The sequence below is a fragment of the Haliotis cracherodii genome, unplaced genomic scaffold, assembly GCF_022045235.1.
Source record: "Haliotis cracherodii isolate W230 unplaced genomic scaffold, xgHalCrac1.p SCAF_19, whole genome shotgun sequence".
NCBI lineage: Eukaryota > Metazoa > Mollusca > Gastropoda > Lepetellida > Haliotidae > Haliotis > Haliotis cracherodii.
In genome coordinates, this window is record NW_027266274.1 from 5,118,611 (window position 1) to 5,142,324 (window position 23,714).

The 23,714-nt window shown below is 45.4% G+C and overlaps 3 protein-coding genes across 3 annotated transcripts; all 3 read left to right on the plus strand.

The window, feature by feature from the left end:
• Positions 1-1,184: 1,184 nt before the first annotated feature.
• Positions 1,185-3,148, plus strand: LOC139466896 (U1 small nuclear ribonucleoprotein 70 kDa-like). Its single transcript, XM_071248622.1, has 3 exons — positions 1,185-1,189; positions 1,523-1,921; positions 2,968-3,148. The coding sequence occupies exons 1-3, from the start codon at positions 1,185-1,187 to the stop codon at positions 3,146-3,148; spliced, it is 585 nt and encodes a 194-aa protein (XP_071104723.1).
• A 409-nt stretch (positions 3,149-3,557) lies between these two features.
• On the plus strand, positions 3,558-5,843 carry LOC139466897 (S-antigen protein-like). Its single transcript, XM_071248623.1, has 3 exons — positions 3,558-3,965; positions 4,470-4,601; positions 5,622-5,843. The coding sequence occupies exons 1-3, from the start codon at positions 3,558-3,560 to the stop codon at positions 5,841-5,843; spliced, it is 762 nt and encodes a 253-aa protein (XP_071104724.1).
• Positions 5,844-6,255: 412 nt separating this feature from the next.
• On the plus strand, positions 6,256-20,803 carry LOC139467042 (vitelline envelope sperm lysin receptor-like). Its single transcript, XM_071248754.1, has 10 exons — positions 6,256-6,297; positions 7,743-7,787; positions 9,015-9,057; positions 10,823-11,007; positions 11,769-11,929; positions 13,639-13,784; positions 15,615-15,687; positions 17,010-17,169; positions 18,422-18,467; positions 20,612-20,803. Exons 1-10 carry the CDS (start codon positions 6,256-6,258, stop codon positions 20,677-20,679), a joined length of 969 nt encoding a protein of 322 aa, XP_071104855.1. The 3' UTR covers positions 20,680-20,803.
• The last annotated feature ends 2,911 nt before the right edge of the window (positions 20,804-23,714 follow it).

Sequence of the window (23,714 nt, forward strand, 5' to 3'; positions counted from 1 at the left end):
AGGGAATGAGACGTCCAGGCCATGTCCTTGTTATGTTGAGGGAATGAGACGTCCAGACCATGTCCTAGTGATGTACAGGGAATGAGACGTCCAGGCCATGTCCTAGTGATGTACAGGGAATGAGACGTCCAGGCCATGTCCTAGTGATGTACAGGGAATGAGACGTCCAGGCCATGTCTTAGTGGTGTGGAGGGAATGAGACGTCCAGGCCATGTCCTAGTGGTATAGAGGGAATGAGACGTCCAGGCCATGCCCTTGTTATTTAGAGGGAATGAGACGTCCAGGCCATGTCCTTGTTATGTAGAGGGAATGAGACGTCCAGGCCATGTCCTTGTTATGTAGAGGGAATGAGACGTCCAGGCCATGTCCTAGATATGTAGAGAGAATGAGACGTCCAGGCCATGTCCTAATTATGAAGAGGGAATGAGAGGTCCAGGCCATGTCCTACATATGTAGAGAGAATGGGACGTCTAGGCCACGTCCTAGTTATGTACAGGAAATGATACGTCCAGGCCATGTCCAAGTTATGAAGAGGGAATGAGACAACCAGACCATGTCCTGGTTGTGTAGAGAAAATGAGACGTCCAGACCATGTCCTACTTATGTAGAGGGAATGACGCGTCCAGGCCATGTCCTAGTATATAGGGAATGAGACGTCCAGGCCATGTACTACTTATGTAGAGGGAATGAGACGTCCAGGCCATGTCCTAGTGGTGTACAGGGAATGAGACGGCCAGTCATGTCCTAGTGGTGTACAGGGAATGAGACGGCCTGTCATGTCCTAGTGGTGTACAGGGAATGAGACGGCCTGTCATGTCCTAGTGGTGTACAGGGAATGAGACGGCCTGTCATGTCCTAGTGGTGTACAGGGAATGAGACGGCCAGTCATATCCTAGTGGTGTACAGGGAATGAGACGGCCAGTCATCTCCTAGTGGTGTACAGGGAATGAGACAACAGTTTATGTCCTAGTGGTGTACAGGGAATGAGACGGCCTGTCATGTCCTAGTGGTGTACAGGGAATGAGACGGCCAGTCATATCCTAGTGGTGTACAGGGAATGAGACGGCCAGTCATATCCTAGTGGTGTACAGGGAATGAGACGGCCAGTCATGTCCTAGTGGTGTACAGGGAATGAGACAACAGTTTATGTCACCGTGAAATAGAAGGAATAATATATCTAGGCCATGGTGTACTGAGAATGTAACAGCGAGATATGTGGAAGTGACGTCGAGTGAGTGAGTGAGTGAGTAGTGTTTAACGCCGCATTTAACAGTTTTCCAGTTCTATCACGGCGTGTCAGCTTAATGTGGGAGGAAAGAGGTCTCAGACGTTTACCACTTCGGTGAAACCCACGAGCACGGGTATGGTGCTGACAAACCTAGAAACATAATCGGGGCGAGCCGGGTTTCTGGCGTACCCAAGGGAAGAAAATCTGCACAGCGTATCGCGGCGCCTTAGACGACTGGGCCATCCGTGCCCCGTGGTCACGTCGTAGGAACGAGCCGCCCGGGCTATGTCCTAGTGATGTTGAGGGCGGGGATAGGACGACTACTCAAGATGAGGTGAAGGACAGGGGACAGGATAAGGTGAAGGACAGGGAGCAAGATAAGGTGAAGGACAGGGAACAGGATAAGGTGAAGGACGGGGAACACCATAAGGTGAAGTACAGAGAACAGGATAAGGAGATGGACAGCGAACAATATAAGGTGAAGGACAGGGAACAGGATAAGGTGAAGGACAGGGAACAGGATAAGGTGAAGGACGGGGAACACCATAAGGTGAAGTACAGAGAACAGGATAAGGAGATGGACAGCGAACAATATAAGGTGAAGGACAGGGAACAGGATAAGGTGAAGGACAGGGTACAAGTTAAGGTGAAGGACATGGAAGAACTTAGGAGAAGGACAGGGAAGAGGATAAGGTGAAGGACAGGGAAGAGGATAAGGTGAAGGACAGGGAACAGGATAAGGTGAAGGACAGGGTATAGGATAAGGTGTGGGACAGGGAAGAAGACAAGGTGGAGGACAGGGAACAGAACAGCAAGGTGAAGGACAGGGAAGAGGATAAGGTTAAGGACAGGATATAGGATAAGGTGAAGGACAGGGTATAGGATAAGGTGAAGGACAGGGTATAGGATAAGGTGAAGGACTTGGAACAGGATAAGGTGAAGGACAGGGTATAGGATAACGTGAAGGACAGGGAACAGGATAAGGTGAAGGACAGGGTATAGGATAAGGTGAAGGACAGGGTATAGGATAACGTGAAGGACAGGGAACAGGATAAGGTGAAAGACAGGGAACAGGATAAGGTGAAGGACAGGGTATAGGATAAGGTGAAGGACAGGGAACAGGATAAGGTGAAGGACAGGGTATAGGATAAGGTGAAGGACAGGGTATAGGATAACGTGAAGGACAGGGAACAGGATAAGGCGAAGGACAGGGAACAGGATAAGGTGAAGGACAGGGTATAGGATAAGGTGAAGGACAGGGAACAGGATAAGGTGAAGGACAGGGTATAGGATAACGTGAAGGACAGGGAACAGGATAAGGTGAAGGACAGGGTATAGGATAACGTGAAGGACAGGGAACAGGATAACGTGAAGGACAGGGAACAGGATAAGGTGAAGGACAGGGTATAGGATAAGGTGAAGGACAGGGAACAGGATAAGGTGAAAGACAGGGAACAGGATAAGGTGAAGGACAGGGAACAGGATAAGGTGAAGGACAGGGTATAGGATAAGGTGAAGGACAGGGAACAGGATAAGGTGAAAGACAGGGAACAGGATAAGGTGAAAGACAGGGAACAGGATAAGGTGAAGGACAGGGTATAGGATAAGGTGAAGGACAGGGAACAGGATAAGGTGAAGGACAGGGTATAGGATAAGGTGAAGGACAGGGAACAGGATAACGTGAAGGACAGGGAACAGGATAAGGTGAAGGACAGGGTATAGGATAAGGTGAAGGACAGGGAACAGGATAACGTGAAGGACAGGGAACAGGATAAGGTGAAAGACAGGGAACAGGATAAGGTGTGGGACAGGGAACAGGATAAGGTGAAGGACAGGGAACAGGATAAGGTGAAGGACAGGGAAGAAGACAAAGTGAAGGACAGGGAACAGATCAGCAATGATGGACAGGGAACAGGATAAGGTGAAAGACAGGGAACAGGATAAGGTGAAGGACAGGGTATAGGATAAGGTGAAGGACGGGGAACAGGATAAGGTGAAGGACATGAAATAACTTAGGTGAAGGACAGGGAACAGATCAGCAATGATGGACAGGGAACAGGATAAGGTGAAGGACAGGGAACAGGATAAGGTGAAAGACAGGGAACAGGATAAGGTGAAGGACAGGGAACAGGATAAGGTGAAAGACAGGGAACAGGATAAGGTGAAGGACAGGGAACAGGATAAGGTGAAAGACAGGGAACAGGATAAGGTGAAAGACAGGGAACAGGATAAGGTGAAGGACAGGGTATAGGATAAGGTGAAGGACGGGGAACAGGATAAGGTGAAGGACATGAAAGAACTTAGGTGAAGGACAGGGAACAGATCAGCAATGATGGACAGGGAACAGGATAAGGTGAAGGACAGGGAACAGGATAAGGTGAAAGACAGGGAACAGGATAAGGTGAAGGACAGGGAACAGGATAAGGTGAAGGACAGGGAACAGGATAAGGTGAAGGACAGGGAACAGGATAAGGTGAAAGACAGGGAACAGGATAAGGTGTGGGACAGGGAACAGGATAAGGTGAAGGACAGGGAACAGGATAAGGTGAAGGACAGGGAACAGGATAAGGTGAAGGACAGGGAACAGGATAAGGTGAAGGACAGGGAACAGGATAAGGTGAAGGACAGGGAACAGGATAAGGTGAAGGACAGGGAACAGGATAAGGTGAAAGACAGGGTACAAGATAAGGTGAAGGACAGGGAACAGGATAAGGTGAAAGACAGGGAACAGGATAAGGTGAAGGACAGGGAACAGGATAAGGTGAAGGACAGGGAACAGGATAAGGTGAAAGACAGGGAACAGGATAAGGTGAAGGACAGGGAACAGGATAAGGTGAAGGACAGGGAACAGGATAAGGTGAAGGACAGGGAACAGGATAAGGTGAAGGACAGGGAACAGGATAAGGTGAAGGACAGGGAACAGGATAAGGTGGAGGACAGGGAACAGGATAAGGTGAAGGACAGGGTACAAGATAAGGTGAAGGACAGGGAACAGGATAAGGTGAAGGACAGGGTACAAGATAAGGTGAAGGACATGAAAGAACTTAGGTGAAGGACAGGGAAGAGGATAAGGTGAAGGACAGGGAACAGGATAAGGTGAAGGACAGGGAACAGGATAAGGTGTGGGACAGGGAAGAAGACAAAGTGAAGGACAGGGAACAGATCAGCAATGATGGACAGGGAACAGGATAAGGTGAAGGACAGGGAACAGGATAAGGTGAAGGACGGGGAATAAGATAAGGTGAAGGACGGGGAACAAGATAAGGTGAAAGACAGGGAACAGGATAAGGTGAAGGACAGGGAACAGGATAAGGTGAAGGACGGGGAACAAGATAAGGTAAAGGACAGGGAACAGGATAAGGTGAAGGACAGGGTATAGGATAAGGTGAAGGACAGGGAACAGGATAAGGTGAAGGACAGGGAACAGGATAAGGTGAAGGACAGGGAACAGGATAAGGTGAAGGACAGGGAACAAGATAAGGTGAAAGACAGGGAACAGGATAAGGTGAAGGACAGGGTATAGGATAAGGTGAAGGACAGGGTACAAGATAAGGTGAAGGACAGGGTATAGGATAAGGTGAAGGACAGGGTATAGGATAAGGTGAAGGACAGGGTATAGGATAAGGTGAAGGACAGGGTATAGGATAAGGTGAAAGACAGGGTACAAGATAAGGTGAAAGACAGGGTATAGGATAAGGTGAAGGACAGGGTACAAGATAAGGTGAAAGACAGGGAACAGGATAAGGTGAAGGACAGGGTACAAGATAAGGTGAAGGACAGGGTATAGGATAAGGTGAAGGACAGGGTACAAGATAAGGTGAAGGACAGGGTACAAGATAAGGTGAAAGACAGGGAACAGGATAAGGTGAAGGACAGGGTATAGGATAAGGTGTGGGACAGGGAAGAAGACAAGGTGGAGGACAGGGAACAGAACAGAAAGGTGAAGGACGGGGAACAACATAAGGTTAATGACAGGGAACAAGTTAGGTGAAGGACGGGGAACAGGATAAGGTGAAGGACAGGGTATAGGATAAGGTGAAGGACAGGGTATAGGATAAGGTGAAGGACAGGGTATAGGATAAGGTGAAGGACAGGGTATAGGATAAGGTGAAGGACAGGGTATAGGATAAGGTGAAGGACAGGGTATAGGATAAGGTGAAGGACAGGGTACAAGATAAGGTGAAAGACAGGGTATAGGATAAGGTGAAGGACAGGGAACAGGATAAGGTGAAGGACAGGGTATAGGATAAGGTGAAGGACAGGGTACAAGATAAGGTGAAGGACAGGGAACAGGATAAGGTGAAGGACAGGGTATAGGATAAGGTGAAGGACAGGGAACAAGTTAGGTGAAGGACAGGGTACAAGATAAGGTTAATGACAGGGAACAAGTTAGGTGAAGGACAGGGTACAAGATAAGGTGAAAGACAGGGAACAGGATAAGGTGAAGGACAGGGAACAGGATAAGGTGAAGGACAGGGAACAAGATAAGGTGAAGGACAGGGAACAGGATAAGGTGAAGGACAGGGAAGAAGACAAGGTGGAGGACAGGGAACAGAACAGAAAGGTGAAGGACGGGGAACAACATAAGGTTAATGACAGGGAACAAGTTAGGTGAAGGACGGGGAACAGGACAAGGTGAAGAACAGGGTACAGAACAAGGTGAAGGGCAGGGAACAATATAAGGTGAAGAACGGGGAACAGGATCACGTGAAGGACAGAGAACAAGATAAGGTGAAGGACGGGGAACAAGATAATTGAGGTGAAGGACAGGGAACATGACAACAATGTGGAGGACGGGAAAAGGGACACTGCCTAACAAGGAAGAGGTCGTTGCCAGAGATGTTTGGAAATACGTCTTCAGATATAAAGTGAACATTAATTCATTGTAAGATGCAAAATCATATTTTTAGTGGCTACCTCAGTGTACACAAACCGCGAACATTCGTTCAAACTCAACCAAAACATGCACGTCCTGTGCACGTGCACCATGAGGTCACGTGATGTGAGTCAGTGTTTGTCCGGTCACGATGATGGCTGGAGGTGGCGGGAAGTCGGGGGTCGCTTGTATGGTAAGCTGGAATCAGACACACGAACCAGAAAATAGGATGCCTGCACAATTCCTACTTCCGCAGATAAGCACATAACTTCTGAGCATCTGAACGATGGACACTGAAGTTAAAATATTTGTTAACTTATGCCGTATTTCCTTGTATCTAAGTTCCTGGACAGATTCAGGGAGCAGGCTAACCCACGATTGTTTGTTTGTTTTTTACATTCATCTTTGGGAGCTGCTTGTGTTGTATTTGATATTTGTTTTTAAACACATACTTTTCGTTAAAAGTTGTGTTCGTTTGTTTGTTTGTTGTTTAACGCCGCCAATATATTAGCTATATGACGGCAGTCTGTGAATAATCGAGTCTGTTCCAGACGTTCCAGTGATTGACATCATGAGCATCGATTCAAGCAATTGGTATACGATGACATGCCTCAACCAAGTCAACGAGCCTGACCGCCCGATCCCGTTAGTCGTCTCTTACAAGCATAGTCGCCTCTTAAGGCAAGCATGGGTTGCTGAAGAGCTATCTATTCTTTACCCGGATCTTCACGGGTCGTTCGTTAAAAGTACTTCGGGATAAATCCAAATCGGCGTACATTCGTCTTTAGTACAGCGTTATGAATGCCTAAATCGTATCTATGCATTGGCGAACAGGGGCTGTCGGATAGTAAAAACGAGTCAGTTCATATCTTTCACAGATTTAGGCAGTTATAAACTGTTATTTTGTCTTAATCTTAATGTTCCAACTTCCATGAAATGTGGATGGGTGGTACACCATTGGCGAACAGGGGCTGTCGGATAGTAAAAACGAGTCGGTTCATATCTTTCACAGATTTAGGCAGTTATAAACTGTTATTTTGTCTTAATCTTAATGTTCCAACTTCCATGAAATGTGGATGGGTGGTACACCATTGGCGAACAGGGGCTGTCGGATAGTAAAAACGGAGTCAGTTCATATCTTTCACAGATTTAGGCAGTTATAAACTGTTATTTTGTCTTAATCTTAATGTTCCAACTTCCATGAAATGTGGATGGGTGGTATTTGGATTTGTTTAGGTAGTCGAACAATCGTGACATTATTGATGATTATTTTTCTATTTTGATGCGTTTTGTTCGATTCCTAAGCACCATCATTGGAGAGAATCGGCCAGAGCAAGGGTCTGATTGTGATTTTGGCTTTACGAAATAATGTCCACTGGAGATTCCGGGTTAGAATTTGTCTTCAGCAACCCATGCTTGTCGTAAGAGGTAATTTTCGATTAACGGGGTTTGGTGGTCAGGCTCGCTGATTTGGTTGATGCATGTCATCGTTTCCTAATTGCATGGTTCGATGGCCGTGTCAATCACTGGATTGTCTGGTCCAGATTTGATTATTTACAGACCTCCGTCATTTTGATGGAATATTGCGGAGTGCGGCTCTAAACGACACGTATGTTACAAGAGTGATATTTCTTTCAGATTGTCCTGATCTCCATTTTGCTTGCATTGGCTTCTGGTCAGACGGTGAGTGCACACGGTTTTACGCCACGTTTAGAATTATACTAGAAATGGGTTTCACAAATAATGGGAATCGAACCCCGGCCATGGCAATCCTCAATGGACGCTTAAACCACTGGACATCCTTACAACCCACTGATATTAATTGCAACCCATCGTGCTTGATTGTGTGGTGTGGGTGTGGGTGTAGGTTGTGGTGGGAGAAACTTGAAACAACGTTGCCAATTCAACATTCAATTAACACTGACATTTAAACCATGTTGACATTTCATAAATCATTACACCAATTTGATTTTCAAGCTTTTCTAAAATATTTCGTACTAAAACATTTCACTTTCAGCCCCAGGTGAATTCTGAAGTAAAATGATCAAAATTACGTATTGAAATTACAAAACAAATCTGTGGCTAAAAATACTAAATTCTGCGGGGAGAAAAGCGTATTGAAACATGTGACGTCTTAGAACTCAGATCGAAAATAGAACTCACGAATCTCCAAACAGCAGGGGATCGCCTCTGTGGTCTAGTGGTAGAGCGTCGAGCCGGAAAGACGAAGGTCCGGGGTTCGATCCCCAGCCGCGTCTTACCAAAAAACGTTAAAAGATGGTACTTATTGTTACCCTGTGTGGCGCTCGGCATTAAGGGGCTAAAACAAGGACTGGTCGGCTCGGAGTCGGTATACTGTGTCTGAGTGGGGTATTCATGTTAAACTGCGGCATGGTATCTAGGTGAGCTAGCACTATCAATCGGCATCAGTCCGGACTAGTGTACGCACGCACGCTTGCACGCTTGCACGCATGCACGCGAATACGTGCATGCACCTCGCTATATAAGTGCAATAATCTTGGACGCGACGTTAAACCCAATTTCACCTTACCTCACCAAACAGCAGCGAGGCTCCGTACATCGATCATGAGGAAACCCCATCAGCCCATTGTGATTGCCCATGTACACATTATGCTAAGTGTTTCAAAGACTCGTTCCCAATACCTTATGCTTTTTCTTACAAATTCTTTGATGACGTTGATCATAATACCGCAAGCATACAATGAATTTGATTTTTCATCTTCTAAAGGATTGCTGTTTTGTCTTGTCCACAAAGACAGTGGGTATTGCTATATCTGTTTGAGTATTCACCTTAACGTATACTACTAGCTATAGTACTAGTATTTAAGAATATTTAACACCAAATGCTTAGAAATGTAATGATGTATTCTGACTTCAATTTCTTTCCAGAGTGTCAAACCGCAAGCGAAACAACCACACAGGGTTGTTAAAGGTAAGGTCTGCCAGTCAGTTTCGGAAGCCATACGATTGGGCTATTGTAGGCTGTTGCGTGGTGAGCTGTTGCATTGGGTGTTGGTGCATTGAGAGATTGTGAGCGGATGGATTGTGTGTAGGGTATTGTGTGTAGGGTATTGTGTGTAGGGTATTGTGTGTAGGGTTGTGGCTTTCAGCAGGTATCCATCATTATATGTCACGCGGGACACCAAGAATGGGTTTCACACATAGCTTCTTCCCGAGACAAGGGAGTTAACTGGCTAGAAAAGTGGCATGGGGTCATTTGGGGGGTATGGAAGGGACATAAATCGCCAGCCTAGTTCGGCAAGGGTGGAAACTGGACTTTTTACAGTCCGTTAACTCCTTTGCCTTGGAAAGATGCACACATCGCTTAAACGTTGGTACTCTTTAGCTACAGGAATCCTATGTAAATGACAGCCCTATTCATCTGTCATGTCGTGAAACATCAGTACAGTGGTAGGTCTCAAGTAATACTAGTCTGTCGTCGCAGCCGCTAACTGAACACCCAATCCCTACCTCCTACTTCTTTAATAAGTCATGTTTTCGCACTTCAGAGTCATGTTCTTTAATTGGGCACATTTTTGTTGTGCTGACCTATCCGCGGGATATATCGGAATAAAGTTAACATTTGTGGATTGCAGTATTTTTCTATTTGGGGGACATATAGCTTTTGGGTCAGTCGGCGTGATGTTTACTACTTTACCTGGGAGTTTATTGACAGAAAACATTGTCCCCGAAAATTCTTGAAAAAAAATAATGCTTCAGTCTCTTGACAAAAACATTGCCGGCCAAAGAAATTACTTTGTAGATGGTTTTCTTTTAAAGAATAGGGTCATAGTTTTAAATAAATAAAAAACTATCTGGGTGTATGCTGTAGCTGAAAGAATCCCTCCCCAGAGAATCAAATGGTTGGTCACTTGGGCACCAGTTGTCGAATCCGTACTACTTGGTCGCCTGACGCGGGATTCTGGTGTGACGAGCAAACTGGAATACCCTGATGCCCCGAGTGATATTACTGGTAGTCCGCGGCATGTTGACTGTAACCATGGTCATTTGTTTGAATCGGCACAAATTAATCCTGAAAAGGTGGGATAGCCAGGTGGTCCAAGCGTTCGCTCGTCACGCCGAAAGCCAAGGTTTGATTCCCCACATGGGATCTGTGTAAAGCCCACTACTTCTGTCCCCTGTAATGTTGATATTGCTGAACTCGACTTGGAACAGCGAGCCTGACCAATGGATCCCGTTAGTCGTCTCTTGCCACAAGCAGAGTCGTCTTCTACGGCAAGCATGGGTTGCTGAAGACATTTTTCTACCCCGGATCTTCTGAAGTAATGATGGCGCGTTATCCTCCACGTTTCAAGCGAGATTTCCTAGGGATACAACCATCGTGCAGCCATTTTTGGTTACCTCATCCACAGTTCATGAGACCAGTGAAGGTCCCAGTAGAAAATAGGTCTTCAACCCATACCCATTTTCTTTGCAGTAAGAGGTGACTATGCTTGTCGTAAGAGGTGATTAACTGGATCGGGTGGTCAGGCTCGCTGACTTGAAAATGCACAATATATCATAATCAGTGGAAATTGCTTTCGATTTTACGTTACTGTTGTAAACGTTTTAAAGCTATTTTGAAATAATACCAAATGCTTATATTAAGCCACACAACTCGAAAAAATTGTAAAATAATATTTCTAAAGCTGCTCCATAAGTGTATGTGGAAGTATTTAAGCCATCTTCATCTTTAGTTAAGTCGGAATGCAGCGTAGGGAGAACTGGCCTTTCTACCATCAGCGTCCTCTCCGACTTCCCAGTCGTTGTCGAGGTCTTCTGCAAGAACGGCGTTGTTGCCAGACCCATCACGACAGACGGAGTGACGTACATCCAGAAAGCAACCTTCGAGAACAATACATCGACTCCGTGTGTTTTTGAGGTAAATCTTTCACGTCTATTTATACAATTACGTTGTTTTGGGTAGAAATATTGACACGTTGGTCGTGTTGTGCTTCACTTCGCTCATGTCTACCTAAGAAGGTTGTAGTTTGTTTGCCGCACTGGGCACTATACTTAAACAAGTAGAAACGGTTGCCGATTTCTTGCAGATTGCCATGGGATTTCACTAAACGCCGCATTCATTGGTCCAAATAGGACTTCGTAAAGTTAGACTAAAGAGTCGACTAACTTCGACATGGAATTATCATTTCGACTTGGATCCCAGATGGAACTGTTCTTCAGCAACCCATGCTTGCTGTACAAGGTGACTGTGGTTGTCGTGAGCGGCGACAGACGGGATCAGGTGGTCATGCTCGCTGACATGGTTGGTACATGTCATCGTATCCCAACTGCGTAGATCGATGCTCACGATGTCAATCACTGGATTGTCTGGTCCAGATTCGATTATATACAGATCGCCATCATATAGCTGGAATATTGGAGTGCGGCGTAAAACAGATGATCTGACTTGCCATTGTGCCCCGTTTTGAAGGTGGAATCATGCTGCTTGTGACGTTGACGCCACGCCCCCCCCCCCCCCCCCCAAAAAAAAAAAAAAAAAAGAAAAAGAAAAAAAAAAGCAATCCCCAAAGAAAACCCCCAAACCCCAGAAAGTTAGTCAAGAAATGGTCTTGTCCTGGACAGGATAAGACTGTAATGCTGTTGTCTGAATCGTAAAACAACATTCACTCATTATTACAGGAAATGAAGGAGTCGCCGGTTTACAGGGTCAGGGTCAGGGTCTCCTGGAAGACGAGGGTGAAGGGTATCTATTTAAAAGGCACTGGGAAGTATTACACTGTCACGTGTAGCTATGGCGACAAAGCGCACAACACCAGTCAGGCTATTGAAATTGACAGCAGGTACGTCATCAGCTGTTGGTTGTGTATCGAAACCAAGGGTCCGATAATGTGATATTCTTGGGATGGGGTGGGTAGTTCCGCTGGGATTTATCGGAAATATTAATCGTCCCAGAGAATGCTTGAAAATATATTTTGGCTCCGTTTTCAAAGAACAAAAATCCGGTTTTTAACTGAGCTGAAAAAGATATCTAGTGCCTATTCCTCATCTTAGAACCCCGCAGAATGTCAAAAGGTCCCCAATCTTACAGATGACTTTCATGTCCAGTTTGAATACATACTTTTCAGAAAAGAGTGTTTACTGGTGATGTTTTGATATGAGGGAAATTGACTGTCGTTTACATATACTACTAAAACAATTCAAGGATCATGGTATGCCAGATTAACTATAGTAATATGAAAGAATTGGGTGACCTTAACTTTTTTTGAGTGGCATAATTCACTGAAACTTTGTTCTTGTTTACAACCAGTACAAATCGGCCTCATGTTTTAACACGAACCAAACAGTTTAACCACCGTGTTGGATTACTTTCAGGAGCATATGACCCGTGAAGATCCCGGGTAGAATAGGTCTTCACCAACCCATACTTTCCGTAAAAGGCAATTCTGCTTGTCGTAAGAGGCGACTAACGGGATCGGTTGGTCAGGCTCGCTGACTTTGTTGATGCATGTCATCGATACCATATTGCGTGGATCGATGCTCATGATATTAATCACTGGATTGTCTGGTCCAGACTCGATTATTTACAGACCGCCGTCATATAACTGTAATATTGCTGAGTACGGCGTTGAACAACAAACCAACCAACAAGGAGAGTATTGTAGCCAATGCATAACATGATTTATGCCTCAAGATATATTTTGACTCTATATTGAGATTTCGATTGAAAACGAAGATCGCTTTACTGCGATGTGCATGTTGGCTGACCCCAACTGATGGAGTGTGTTATCACCCCCACCACGGCTCAGGGTCAATCATGCTATCACCCCCACCACGGCCCAGGGTCAATCATGCTATCACCCCACCACGGCCGAGGGTCAATCATGCTATCACCCCCACCACGGCCGAGGGTCAATCATGCTATCACCCCCACCACGGCCCAGGGTCAATCATGCTATCACCCCCACCACGGCTCAGGGTCAATCATGCTATCACCCCCACCACGGCCCAGGGTCAATCATGCTATCACCCCCACCACGGCCGAGGGTCAATCATGCTATCACCCCCACCATGGCCGAGGGTCAATCATGCTATCACCCCCACCACGGCTCAGGGTCAATCATGCTATCACCCCCACCACGGCCCAGGGTCAATCATGCTATCACCCCCACCACGGCCGAGGGTCAATCATGCTATCACCCCCACCATGGCCGAGGGTCAATCATGCTATCACCCCCACCACGGCCCAGGGTCAATCATGCTATCAACCACTGTTTGTCCTATTCAACACTATAAGGGGCGGTGGTGTAGCCTAGTGGTTAAAGTGTTCGCTCGTCAGACCAAAGCTCCGGGTTCCATTCCCCACATGGGTACAATGTGTGAAGACCATTTCCGTGATATTGCTGGAATATTGCTAAAAGGGGCTTAAAACAATACTCATAAACCATTTAAATAAGTGGAAGTGGGCGAACTGAAGCATAACCCATTCAAATGTTCTACGTCAAAGGCTGCTGTACAAGTCATCCGCTCTGCTCTTCCTGTTTTATCCTAGCTCCCAAATCTACGATGAGATTATCCACAACAAGGGGTCGGCGATGAGATCTGATGTCAGCATGACTCTAGTGGGCCCGCTTGGTCGACCTGTGAGGGACACGATCCTCTTAGGGACACGCTTACGAATACAGGCCACGGTCAAGGGTATGTATTAACACTGCACAGTGATGTTTTAATGCGCTATGCATGACTGTATTCTTTCATACAGTTTGTATACTATGTTCCTTCATTCCATGTGAATATATGTATACGTCCGCTTTGTGGGATAGTTATATATAGTGACTATTCTAATCTGGTAATGAAACTGATGTAGATAGATAAATTTATGTATATTTATATCTTTATCGCGTATAACTCGCATTTAAGTCACGGTAGGGCTCACGTTATTTTGCAGTACAATGTGATCTGTCCGTTTCTGGAGTTCCCTGTCGTGACATTGCTTGAATATTGCTAAAAGCGGCGTATAACCATACTCGTGTGTTGTTTTGTTTGTATATTGTTTGTTTGTTTGTTGCACTTGCAATATTCCAGTTATTTGGCGGTGGTCTGGAAGTCATCGAGTCTGGACCAGACAATCCAGTGATTAACTTCATGACCATCGATCTGCGCAATTTGGATACGATGACATGCATCAATCTAGTCAGCGAGTCTGACCTGCCGATCCCGTTAGTCGCCTCTTACGGCAAGCATAGTCGCCTCTAACGGCAAGCATAGTCGCCTCTAACGGCAAGCATAGTCGCCTCTAACGGCAAGCATAGTCGCCTCTAACGGCAAGCATGGGTTACTGTAGACCTATTTTAACCCGGATCTTCACGGTTATCATGTTGCCTGAATGTTCATATCTGAGAACTCGCGGGGTTTCCTCTCGTTGGAACCAGGCGGTGTCTCGATTCGTTGGTTATAAATAGCGACTGACATTTCAGAAATGAGATAGTGTTTACTGGTGCTTTGATATCACGCGGAAGGTAGGCTTGTTATATCGCATAAAAGTTCAGTTTCCGCACTTGCTGAACTCTGCTTGATTTGCGTGGCTCGATCGTAGCGCCACGAGTTATGTCCCTTCTATCGACCAATCAAACAAAATGGCGGCGCTAAGTCAAGACTATCAGGCCTATAGTCAAGATCTCTTGGAGTGCATCAAATCACTTGAGCACCTGGATTAAAAACATGACAAAATTTGAAACATATGTCGACATCTAGATGGCGGCACACATGCTTTGCAAATCCTGCAGTCGACGGAAATCTGCACTGTGAAATCCATGTTCGTTACGCGATTTTGATTGGGCTATGCATGGACTCAAGGGTGGAAACTGGACTTTTATAGTCAGTTAACGCCCTTGTCTGGAAAAGATGGTCGTATCGTTTACATAATTCCGTGAAATTAAACTGAGGACCAAATGACACCATACCTCAGTTGATTTTCATCATGTTTGATTTTTTAATTGAAAATGAGTTAGCGATGTTCTACCCCAAACCAGAACTGTACTGCTTTTTTTCGCTGGTACACAGTAATTGCTGATGGGTGCTTTGGGACATCATTTCTTTGAAAAATTAATAAATTTGCATTTTTGGCACAAATTTACATCTCAAACATGGGAGGCATGTATTTGTAAATTCATTTCTTACCCCAGTTTTCATTTAACAAATATATTTTACCCAGCCACAGATTACTTTTTACAAGCTGCTTCGGGATGAGTGTTGAAACAGTTATACGCAAATTTAACAGTTCTTTTAATTTTCAATAATACAAAAACAAACTTGGTATACTTTCCTTTGCCTTTCAGATTATGATTATCAAGAGTGGGGTATTTCATTTCGCGAGAACCACGAGAATGGGTCCTGGGGTTAGTGAAAGTTCACCCAAATGCAAGCCCTGCAGATACAGAAGATGGTGCAAAATAAACTGTACATATATGTATGTAAAAAAGGTATACAAAACCTACCTGTGTGGTATCTTACATAATGTGATTTCAGGCGACGTGTACGTGCGGCCTGTGAGCTGCTGGGCAACTAATGGGAATAACACTTTCCACGTTCTTCTGGGAGGGTAAGTCACTTTCTTTCGTAAGTCCTGCATGACTGCCTCCCCGTGTGGAGTACCGACAGAATACCTCCCCAGTATTACACGATTGCCTCCCCGTGTGGAGTCTCAGAAGAATACCCTCCCCTGGATCAAATGATTACCCCTCCCCATGTGGAGTACCGGCAGAGTACCTCCCCAGTATTACATGACTGCCTCCCCGTGTGGAGTACCGGCAGAGTACCTCCCAAGTATGACATGACTGCCTCCCCGTGTGGAGTACCGGCAGAGTACCTCCCCACTATTACATGACTGCCTCCCCGTGTGGAGTACCGGCAGAGTACCTCCCCAGTATCTCCCCAGTATCACATGACTGCCTCCCCGTTTGGAGTCCCGGCAGAGTACATCTCCAGTATTACATGACTGCCTCCCCGTGTAGAGTCCCGGCAGAGTACCTCTCCAGTATTACATGACTGCCTCCCCGTGTGGAGTACCGGCAGAGTATCTCCCCAGTATCTCCCCAGTATCTCCCCAGTATCACATGACTGCCTCCCCGTGTGGAATCCCGGCAGAGTACCTCTCCAGTATTACATGACTGCCTCCCCATGTGGAGTCCCGGCAGAGTACCTCTCCAGTATGACATGACTGCCTCCCCGTGTAGAGTCCCGGCAGAGTACCTCTCCAGTATTACATGACTGCCTCCCCGTGTGGAGTACCGGCAGAGTACCTCCCCAGTATTACATGACTGCCTCCCCGTGTGGAGTCCCGGCAGAGTACCTCTCCAGTATTACATGACTGCCTCCCCGTGTAGAGTCCCGGCAGAGTACCTCTCCAGTATTACATGACTGCCTCCCCGTGTGGAGTACCGGCAGAGTACCTCCCCACTATTACATGCTTGTCTCAGTTGTCATAGGCTAGGTGAGACCGTATTATTGCGCGATAAGATTGAAGACAGCTACCTGACAACAGGTAGTTTAATTTCTTAATTATGTAATATCCGGGCTAACCTATTTAGACGGATATGAGAAGCCTCCCCTCAACACACAGCCTCTGGCTACCACTAGCCTCTCACTAACACTAGCCTTAAAACCTTCGTTACGGGCTATCCTGAGTGTCGGTAACAGCTGTTGTAGATGATAGGTAGGTTACACCTCTCATTCTCATCAGGTAGGCACTGGAGCCTCGTCCACATAAATAGGCATTGGTGCACGCCAACAGCGTAGAGTACGTTCACACGTTACGGTAGCAGTCTCCGTTCTGAAATCGCGAAAATGTTTTGACGTACGTCTCGCTGACTCCCGTATTGCTGTGTATGTCGTACAATAAATATTGTCAAACGATTATTTCAGATGCGGGGATGGTGATATTTTCAAAAAGCATGTCGGCTTTCACATCAACGGGACAATGATAAGGAGCCCCCTGTTCCGTGCATTTCGACTTCCTGGCTCGAAAGTCATGAGCTTCAAGTGCATTTTCACTGCGTGCGACAACCAAGTAGCCTGTGACGGGGTAGGTATTGTTGTTGCTTTAAGTGTTTAAGAGATCGCCTTCTGCCTTAGCAATTTCGGCTGACCTGTCCCTCTTTGGGACTCAAGTGTGTGAGTAGGGTAAACCTCTATCGTGAGTTTTCGTATTGATAGAATTTGTTTTTGTATTGATAATAGTTCTTGTTTCGTATTGATATAATTTATTTTGGATTTGAAGAAATTGAACAAAATTCAACAGAGCTGCACCTGTTTTCCTTGGTCCGACATTATATTCGTATAGAATATTATTGACTTTTTGGACTGAGTTCGAGTTTCTGCCGTTAATCGCTTGTAGTGTACATAACGAGTCTCATAGGATGACTGTCTTTTCTTCTGGTTTGTTTGTTTGTTGTTTAACGCCGCACTCAGCAATATACCAGCTATATGACGGCGATCTGTGAATAATGGAGTCTGGTCCAGGTTGATTAATATCATGAGCATCGATCCACGCAATTGGGATACGATGACATGCATCAACCAAGTCAGCGATCCTGACCACCCAATCCCGTTAGTCCTTACAAGGACAGTCGCCTTTTACTGCAAGCATGGATGGCTGAAGACCTATTCTACCCCAGATCTTCACGGGTCTTTTCTTCTGGTAGTTCGGGTATGAGTTTCGGAATGATGGGGGTCTTGAATTACACTGTAATATACACTGTACACACTGTACTTTAGATTGTCTGGTCCAGACTCGAATATTTACAGACCGCCGTCATATAGGTGGAATTTTACCGAGTGCGGCGTAAACCAACAAACCAATCATCCTAATAAAACACCAGTGCAATGGTAACCTTTAGAGAAGCTGTGTTACTGTTGTGTTTCTAAACATTATCCGCATGATAAATAAGAACATCGGTTATTTTTGTCTTTTGAGTATTTATACAAGCAACCCCATCCTTACTGTCATGTCCGCATGAGTTTTGTAATCGTTTTGTATCGAAATGTTTCGAAATGTTTCGCGATTCGTCGAATCATCCTCCATTGATGTTTAATTTGAGTTTTCAGTTTTCGGAATTAGCCGTTCCTGCCGATAAGGCCGAAGATGGACATGAAACGGGGCACGACTCCGACAACCAGATTGTCTGCCTGTTAAAACCTTGCTGTAATGTAACCTTTTTTTGAGACCCCATGATCATGAGATTATTTTCACTTGTCGTTTAACGTATGTTCCCTATTTCAATTGTCAGATTGTGTATTTCAGTCTTGACTAACTGCAGTGTATTCTTGAATTGCAGAGTTCCTGTTACGAGGAAAAGACGTTATCTGACGAAAGTCTCGTAGGTTCGTACTACAGCTGAAGTCTTAATGTCATGATGGTGGTACTACAGCTGCTGGCCTAATGTCATGGTGCTGCTACAGCTGCCGTCTTAACGTCATGATGGTGCTACTACAGCTGCCGTCTTAACGTCATGATGATGCTAATACAGCTGCCGTCTTAACGTCATGATGATGCTAATACAGCTGCCGTCTTAACGTCATGATGGTGCTACTACAGCTGCCGTCTTAACGTCATGATGGTGCTAATACAGCTGCCGTTTTAACGTTATGATGGTGCTACTACAGCTGCCGTCTTAACGTCATGATGGTGCTACTACAGCTGCCGTCTTAACGTTATGATGGTGCTACTACAGCTGCCGTCTTAATGTCATGATGGTGCTACTACAGCTGCCGTCTTAACGTCATGATGTTGCTACTACAGCTGCCGTCTTAACGTCATGATGTTGCTACTACAGCTGCCGTCTTAACGTCATGATGGTGCTACTACAGCTGCCGTCTTAACGTCATGATGGTGCTACTACAGCTGCTGGCCTAATGTCATGATGTTGGTACTCCAATGATCAGTGGTGACATTACACAAGAATAAAGTCATAATGAAAACGCGGTAATAGGTTCACAGGTTTATTACCAACAACTACTTGTATCAAAGGACCATATAAAAGATCAAAGTCCAATCTATACTGACAATGATCGCTAATAAATAAATCCGAACAAATACACAAGCTCCTCAGCTAAACAACTGTATTAAGTAATAAATTGAGAGTAGTTAACGCAACACTGACAAGATAGACAAGATGCATTGACAGCCAATTAAGTCGGCTGCGACCAATTCACACATGAGTTAGTTAACTCAAATGAGTGAATTAACCTCGGCTGGGTTAAATAGCGGGAAATACAAAGGGCCTATCCCTAAAATAAATACTTGGACAATAAAATGCACGAGAACGTCTGAATATCAAACTAGTCCAAAAGACTAAAGATTCAATCAAATTGACCGAAAAAGGAAATTCTAAAATTTCCCAAAAGCTAGACAATCACGGGAAGGTCGGTTGTCCACAGATTACTAGCAAAACGGTGTATGAAAACCCAAGCTAATAAGTTTAGCTCAATACAACCAGTACTAGATTAAAAGTGCCCCGTTATCACTTACAAACGAAACCTGAGTTTCGCGTGATAACCCAGTTCCGTCCCGACCCGTAAACATCTAACAAAGCCGGGGATGATGGTTTAACGAGCCTTTCTGGTGAACCTGACAGTTTATATATACCAGCGCGCGGACCTCGGAGAAAACAATCTCTCCTACTCAGCCAGGGAATAAGATAATCTGGAGTGCTCAGCCAAAGTGTGCATGGAGAAAAGCACAAACAGCAAACTGACCACTATATCCATACGGAAGATGGAAGTATCAATATAAAACGATGAACATTAGCCTTCCAACGGTATTGTTAAAGATTTAGAACAATGTGTTCAATTATTGGGGAGGCAAAAATTATCATTAATACATGGAGAAATATCTGAGTACAAAGAATTCTCTTAATGTCCGCAAATCAGTCTCGAAAAATGTTCAGCACCTAAGGCAGCAAACAGATAACATACATCAAGTCAATACTTGGTAGGAGTATGACATTAAATCACAAGAGGATGAAGTAGTCTGATCACTAATTCTCTAACAAAGAATGTAATGACACAGTGCAACCTCGACCGCCGGACTTTTCCAAACGGTAATGGAGTTGAAGCGGGGGAGCGGTGCGTCACTGGACCGTGACCAGACTACACTAGTTTAGGGACAGTACTGCTAGAATACTTGATCATTTGGTTATCACAGCCCCTACACTGGTTACTGGGTTATCACAGCCACGGGCGATACTGCCCCGATGCGTGTGTGTGATGCTGCCCCGATGCGTGTGTGTGATGCTGCCCCGATGCGTGTGTGTGATGCTGCCCCGATGCGTGTGTGATGCTGCCCCGATGCGTGTGTGATGCTGCCCCGATGCGTGTGTGATGCTGCCCCGATGCGTGTGTGATGCTGCCCCGATGCGCGTGTGATGCTGCCCCGATGCGTTGGTGATGCTGCGGCAGTGTTGGTAAGCCGCCAAGACAGATGTTTTGCTCGTGATAGTTAAGAAAATGACATTCGTTTATTTCAGATAATTACACGAGGCCAACATTACCAATACTCTTAACTGAGTTCACTACCAGGCCAAACCGGACGTAGATCAACAGCTGATTGGCCAACAGAGTGGACCGCAGACTGCCACGAACTGTCTGAATATGTGTGACACCACACCTTACGGAGTTGGGGACAGGAACGACCTGTGATGGGGACGTGGGCGGCTGAACATAGGGATGCGCACCTTGCAGGTGATGCAGGGACGGCATCACGTTGGCGGCAAGCCCGTCCCTATTTTGATATTGTCCACGCATGGCGTTAGTAAATGTTATTATTGTACACCATCGTTTTCTTCTTCTTTTCCTGTTTGCACTTTGAAAATGAATAGTACAGCAATATTTGCATTTCAACATTTTCCACTATAGACATGATACACCAAAGACTCGGGTTAGAATTTGTCCCCAGCAAACTATTCTGGTCGTAAGAGGCAACCAACTGATCGGGTGGTCAGGCTCTGTGACTTGGCTGAAAGTCTTACATCATGTGTGATGCTGTTGCAGCTGCTCTGTGCGGTCTGGCATTATGATGTTACAAATAATGTTGACATCTTTCGTGATGGGAATATCACGCTGAAGAAATGCATCACAACAGCACTGGGCCGTTAAGTTGCCCTGCTCTTGCACTGGGTTTGTTGTACCGATGGGAGACTTCCTCCCACATCATTACTCTGCCAACGCCAAACCCGTCGACCTAAAAAAATCAGTCGGTTCATCGCTTGAATATTGCTCAATATGGCGTTAAACAGACATCAAACCGGCACATTTTCAGTATCATTGCAAGTTAGTCTAACCTTAAGTACATATTTCCAACACCTATTTTTTCACAACATCGAAGTTACACTATGCGTATTAAACTTTGGATAGGTTATCACATGTTTTGTCAAATATGTCTCTGTATTGGAACACTACTTTATAATTAAATGCACCTAATAAAGTACGTTTGCTGACTTGCCACAGCGAAATAATTTGCTCAACCCACTCAAGATGTCCGTTGATGTACCACGACATCATGTAATGCCTAAAACACAATGTTTCACTGTAATTGTGCAACAGTGTGCAATTGGCAAAATAGAATAGCACCTGCACACACAGTTAAATCATCCTGGCGGAAAGGGGGCCTAGTGGTTACTGGTTAAAGCGTTCGTTCTCCACACCTAAGGCCCGGGTGTGATTCCCCACATGGGTACAATGTGGATCACATTTCTGGTGTTCCGGCCGTGTTATTGCCGGAATATTGCTAAAAGCGGCGAAAACACATACGCAATCTCTTTAAAATGTCATTGAGCTCGAGAGGAGGGAGCCAAGGACAGCAGCTTTCAAGTCTAAAACTACAAGACATAATTGCGTTACAAAACCTTAGCAAGACAGCTAGAATAGCGTCTGCAGTGCAATGGAGAAAGAATACGGATATGTGAAAATGGATAAAATGTAAACAATCCATCTGGAAAAAGAACAAAGGAATATCGGACTGCTCGAAACGATAAACTGCACAACACATTCTTTGTGATAAACAAGTCGCTCTCTAATTTGTTGCATCACCATAGTGGCAGGATATGGGTACAGTTGGTACAGGTAACGATAGTCCTATATTCTTAAGGCGATGAACAGTGATGGAAACAGCACGTGATCTCCAGGAATGAAAGTATGGTTTTACGCCGCTTTTAGCAATAGGGGCGGGCGGGTAGCCTAGTGGTTAAAGCGTTCGCTCGTCACGCCGAAGACCCGGGTTCGATTCCCGACAAGTGTGAAGCTCATTTCTGGTGTCCCCCGCCGTGATATTGCTGGAATATTGCTAAAAGCGGCGTAAAACCTCACTCACTCACTTTTAGCAATATTACAGCAATAAACATACAGACATTCATTCGGAGGAGTGAGTAAGTGAGTTGGGTTTAACGCCGCTTTTAACAGTATTCCAGTTATATCACGGTGTGTCAGCTTAATGTGGGAGGAAAGCCCGAAGTGGTGCAGGTCTCAGTAGTTTACCACTTCGGTGAAACCCACGGGCACGGGTACGGTGCTGACAAACCTAGAAACATAATCGGGGCGAACCGGGATTCGAACCCACAATCATAGGTTTCTGGCGTGCCCAAGGGACGCAACTCTGCACAGCGAGTCGCGGCGCCTTAGACGACTGGGCCACCCATGCCCCCTCATTCGGAGGAAAGTACTTAATATGACACGTTACATGTCAACATGATGTGCGATGCTATCCCATACTATGGCCTTTGCAGGGAGTTTTCACACACCTTAAGACCCGGGTTCGATTCCCCACATGGGTATAATGTGTGAAATGGTCCCTCGCCGTGGTATTGCTGGCTTATTGCTGAAAGTGGCGTTTAACCATAGTCACTGGCATTTCTTTCATTGATCAGGTGGTCAGGCTTTGTGATCAGGTTGACGGCGTGACGTCTACCCCAACGACGTGGATCACAGCTCATGATACTGAATATCTTGCCCTGATCATGAGTCGATTGTTTACAGGCCACCGTCACATGACAAGTGTATTGCAGGATGCGGCGTTAAACAACAAAGAAACACTTACTTTTCAATGCAAATTGTGTGAGAGGCGGGTGCTACCGGTAGAGCGGGACACCTGGTGTCCTCACAGATTTTCAGATCACCATTTATGTAAATTTCATCACTGTTTTGCCTTTTGTTTGTTGTTTGTTTTTGCGTTTGTTGTTTAACGCCGCACTCAGCAATATTCCAGCTATATGAGGGCGGTCTGTAAATAATCGAGTCTGGACCAAACAATCCAGTGATTGGCATCATGATATTGGGATACGATGACATGCATCAACCAAGTCAGTGAGCCTGACCAACCGATCCCGTTAGTCTCCTCTTACGAATAGCATGAGTTGCTGAAGACCCATTGTAACCCGCATCTTCAGGGGCTTTTTTCCTTCTTTGTGATTCTAGCGAATGTGGTATTTGTGGATGTCTAGTTTGTCGTCCCAGTATGTATTTGGATGGCTGATTGGTCATTTGATTACGTATTCGGATTTCGGATTGGTCGTCTCAACGTGTATTTCGATGTCCAATTTGTCGTTTGATCATGAATTCGAATGTCTGACAGATCCT

Excerpts from the sequence above, each read along its gene's own strand:
- LOC139466896 (XM_071248622.1), top strand. Across the intron at positions 1,922-2,967 it reads AGGACAGGGAAGAGGATAAG|GGAACAGGATAACGTGAAGG; the intron begins GTGAAGGACAGG and ends GGTGAAGGACAG.
- LOC139466897 (XM_071248623.1), top strand. The coding sequence starts at position 3,558 with ATGATGGACAGGGAACAGGATAAGGTGAAGGACAGGGAACAGGATAAG. Across the intron at positions 3,966-4,469 it reads AAGACAGGGAACAGGATAAG|GTGAAGGACGGGGAACAAGA; the intron begins GTGAAGGACAGG and ends GAATAAGATAAG. Across the intron at positions 4,602-5,621 it reads AGGATAAGGTGAAGGACAGG|GTGAAGGACAGGGTACAAGA; the intron begins GTATAGGATAAG and ends GGAACAAGTTAG.
- LOC139467042 (XM_071248754.1), top strand. The coding sequence starts at position 6,256 with ATGATGGCTGGAGGTGGCGGGAAGTCGGGGGTCGCTTGTATG. Across the intron at positions 7,788-9,014 it reads CATTGGCTTCTGGTCAGACG|AGTGTCAAACCGCAAGCGAA; the intron begins GTGAGTGCACAC and ends ATTTCTTTCCAG. Across the intron at positions 18,468-20,611 it reads ATCTGACGAAAGTCTCGTAG|ATAATTACACGAGGCCAACA; the intron begins GTTCGTACTACA and ends CGTTTATTTCAG.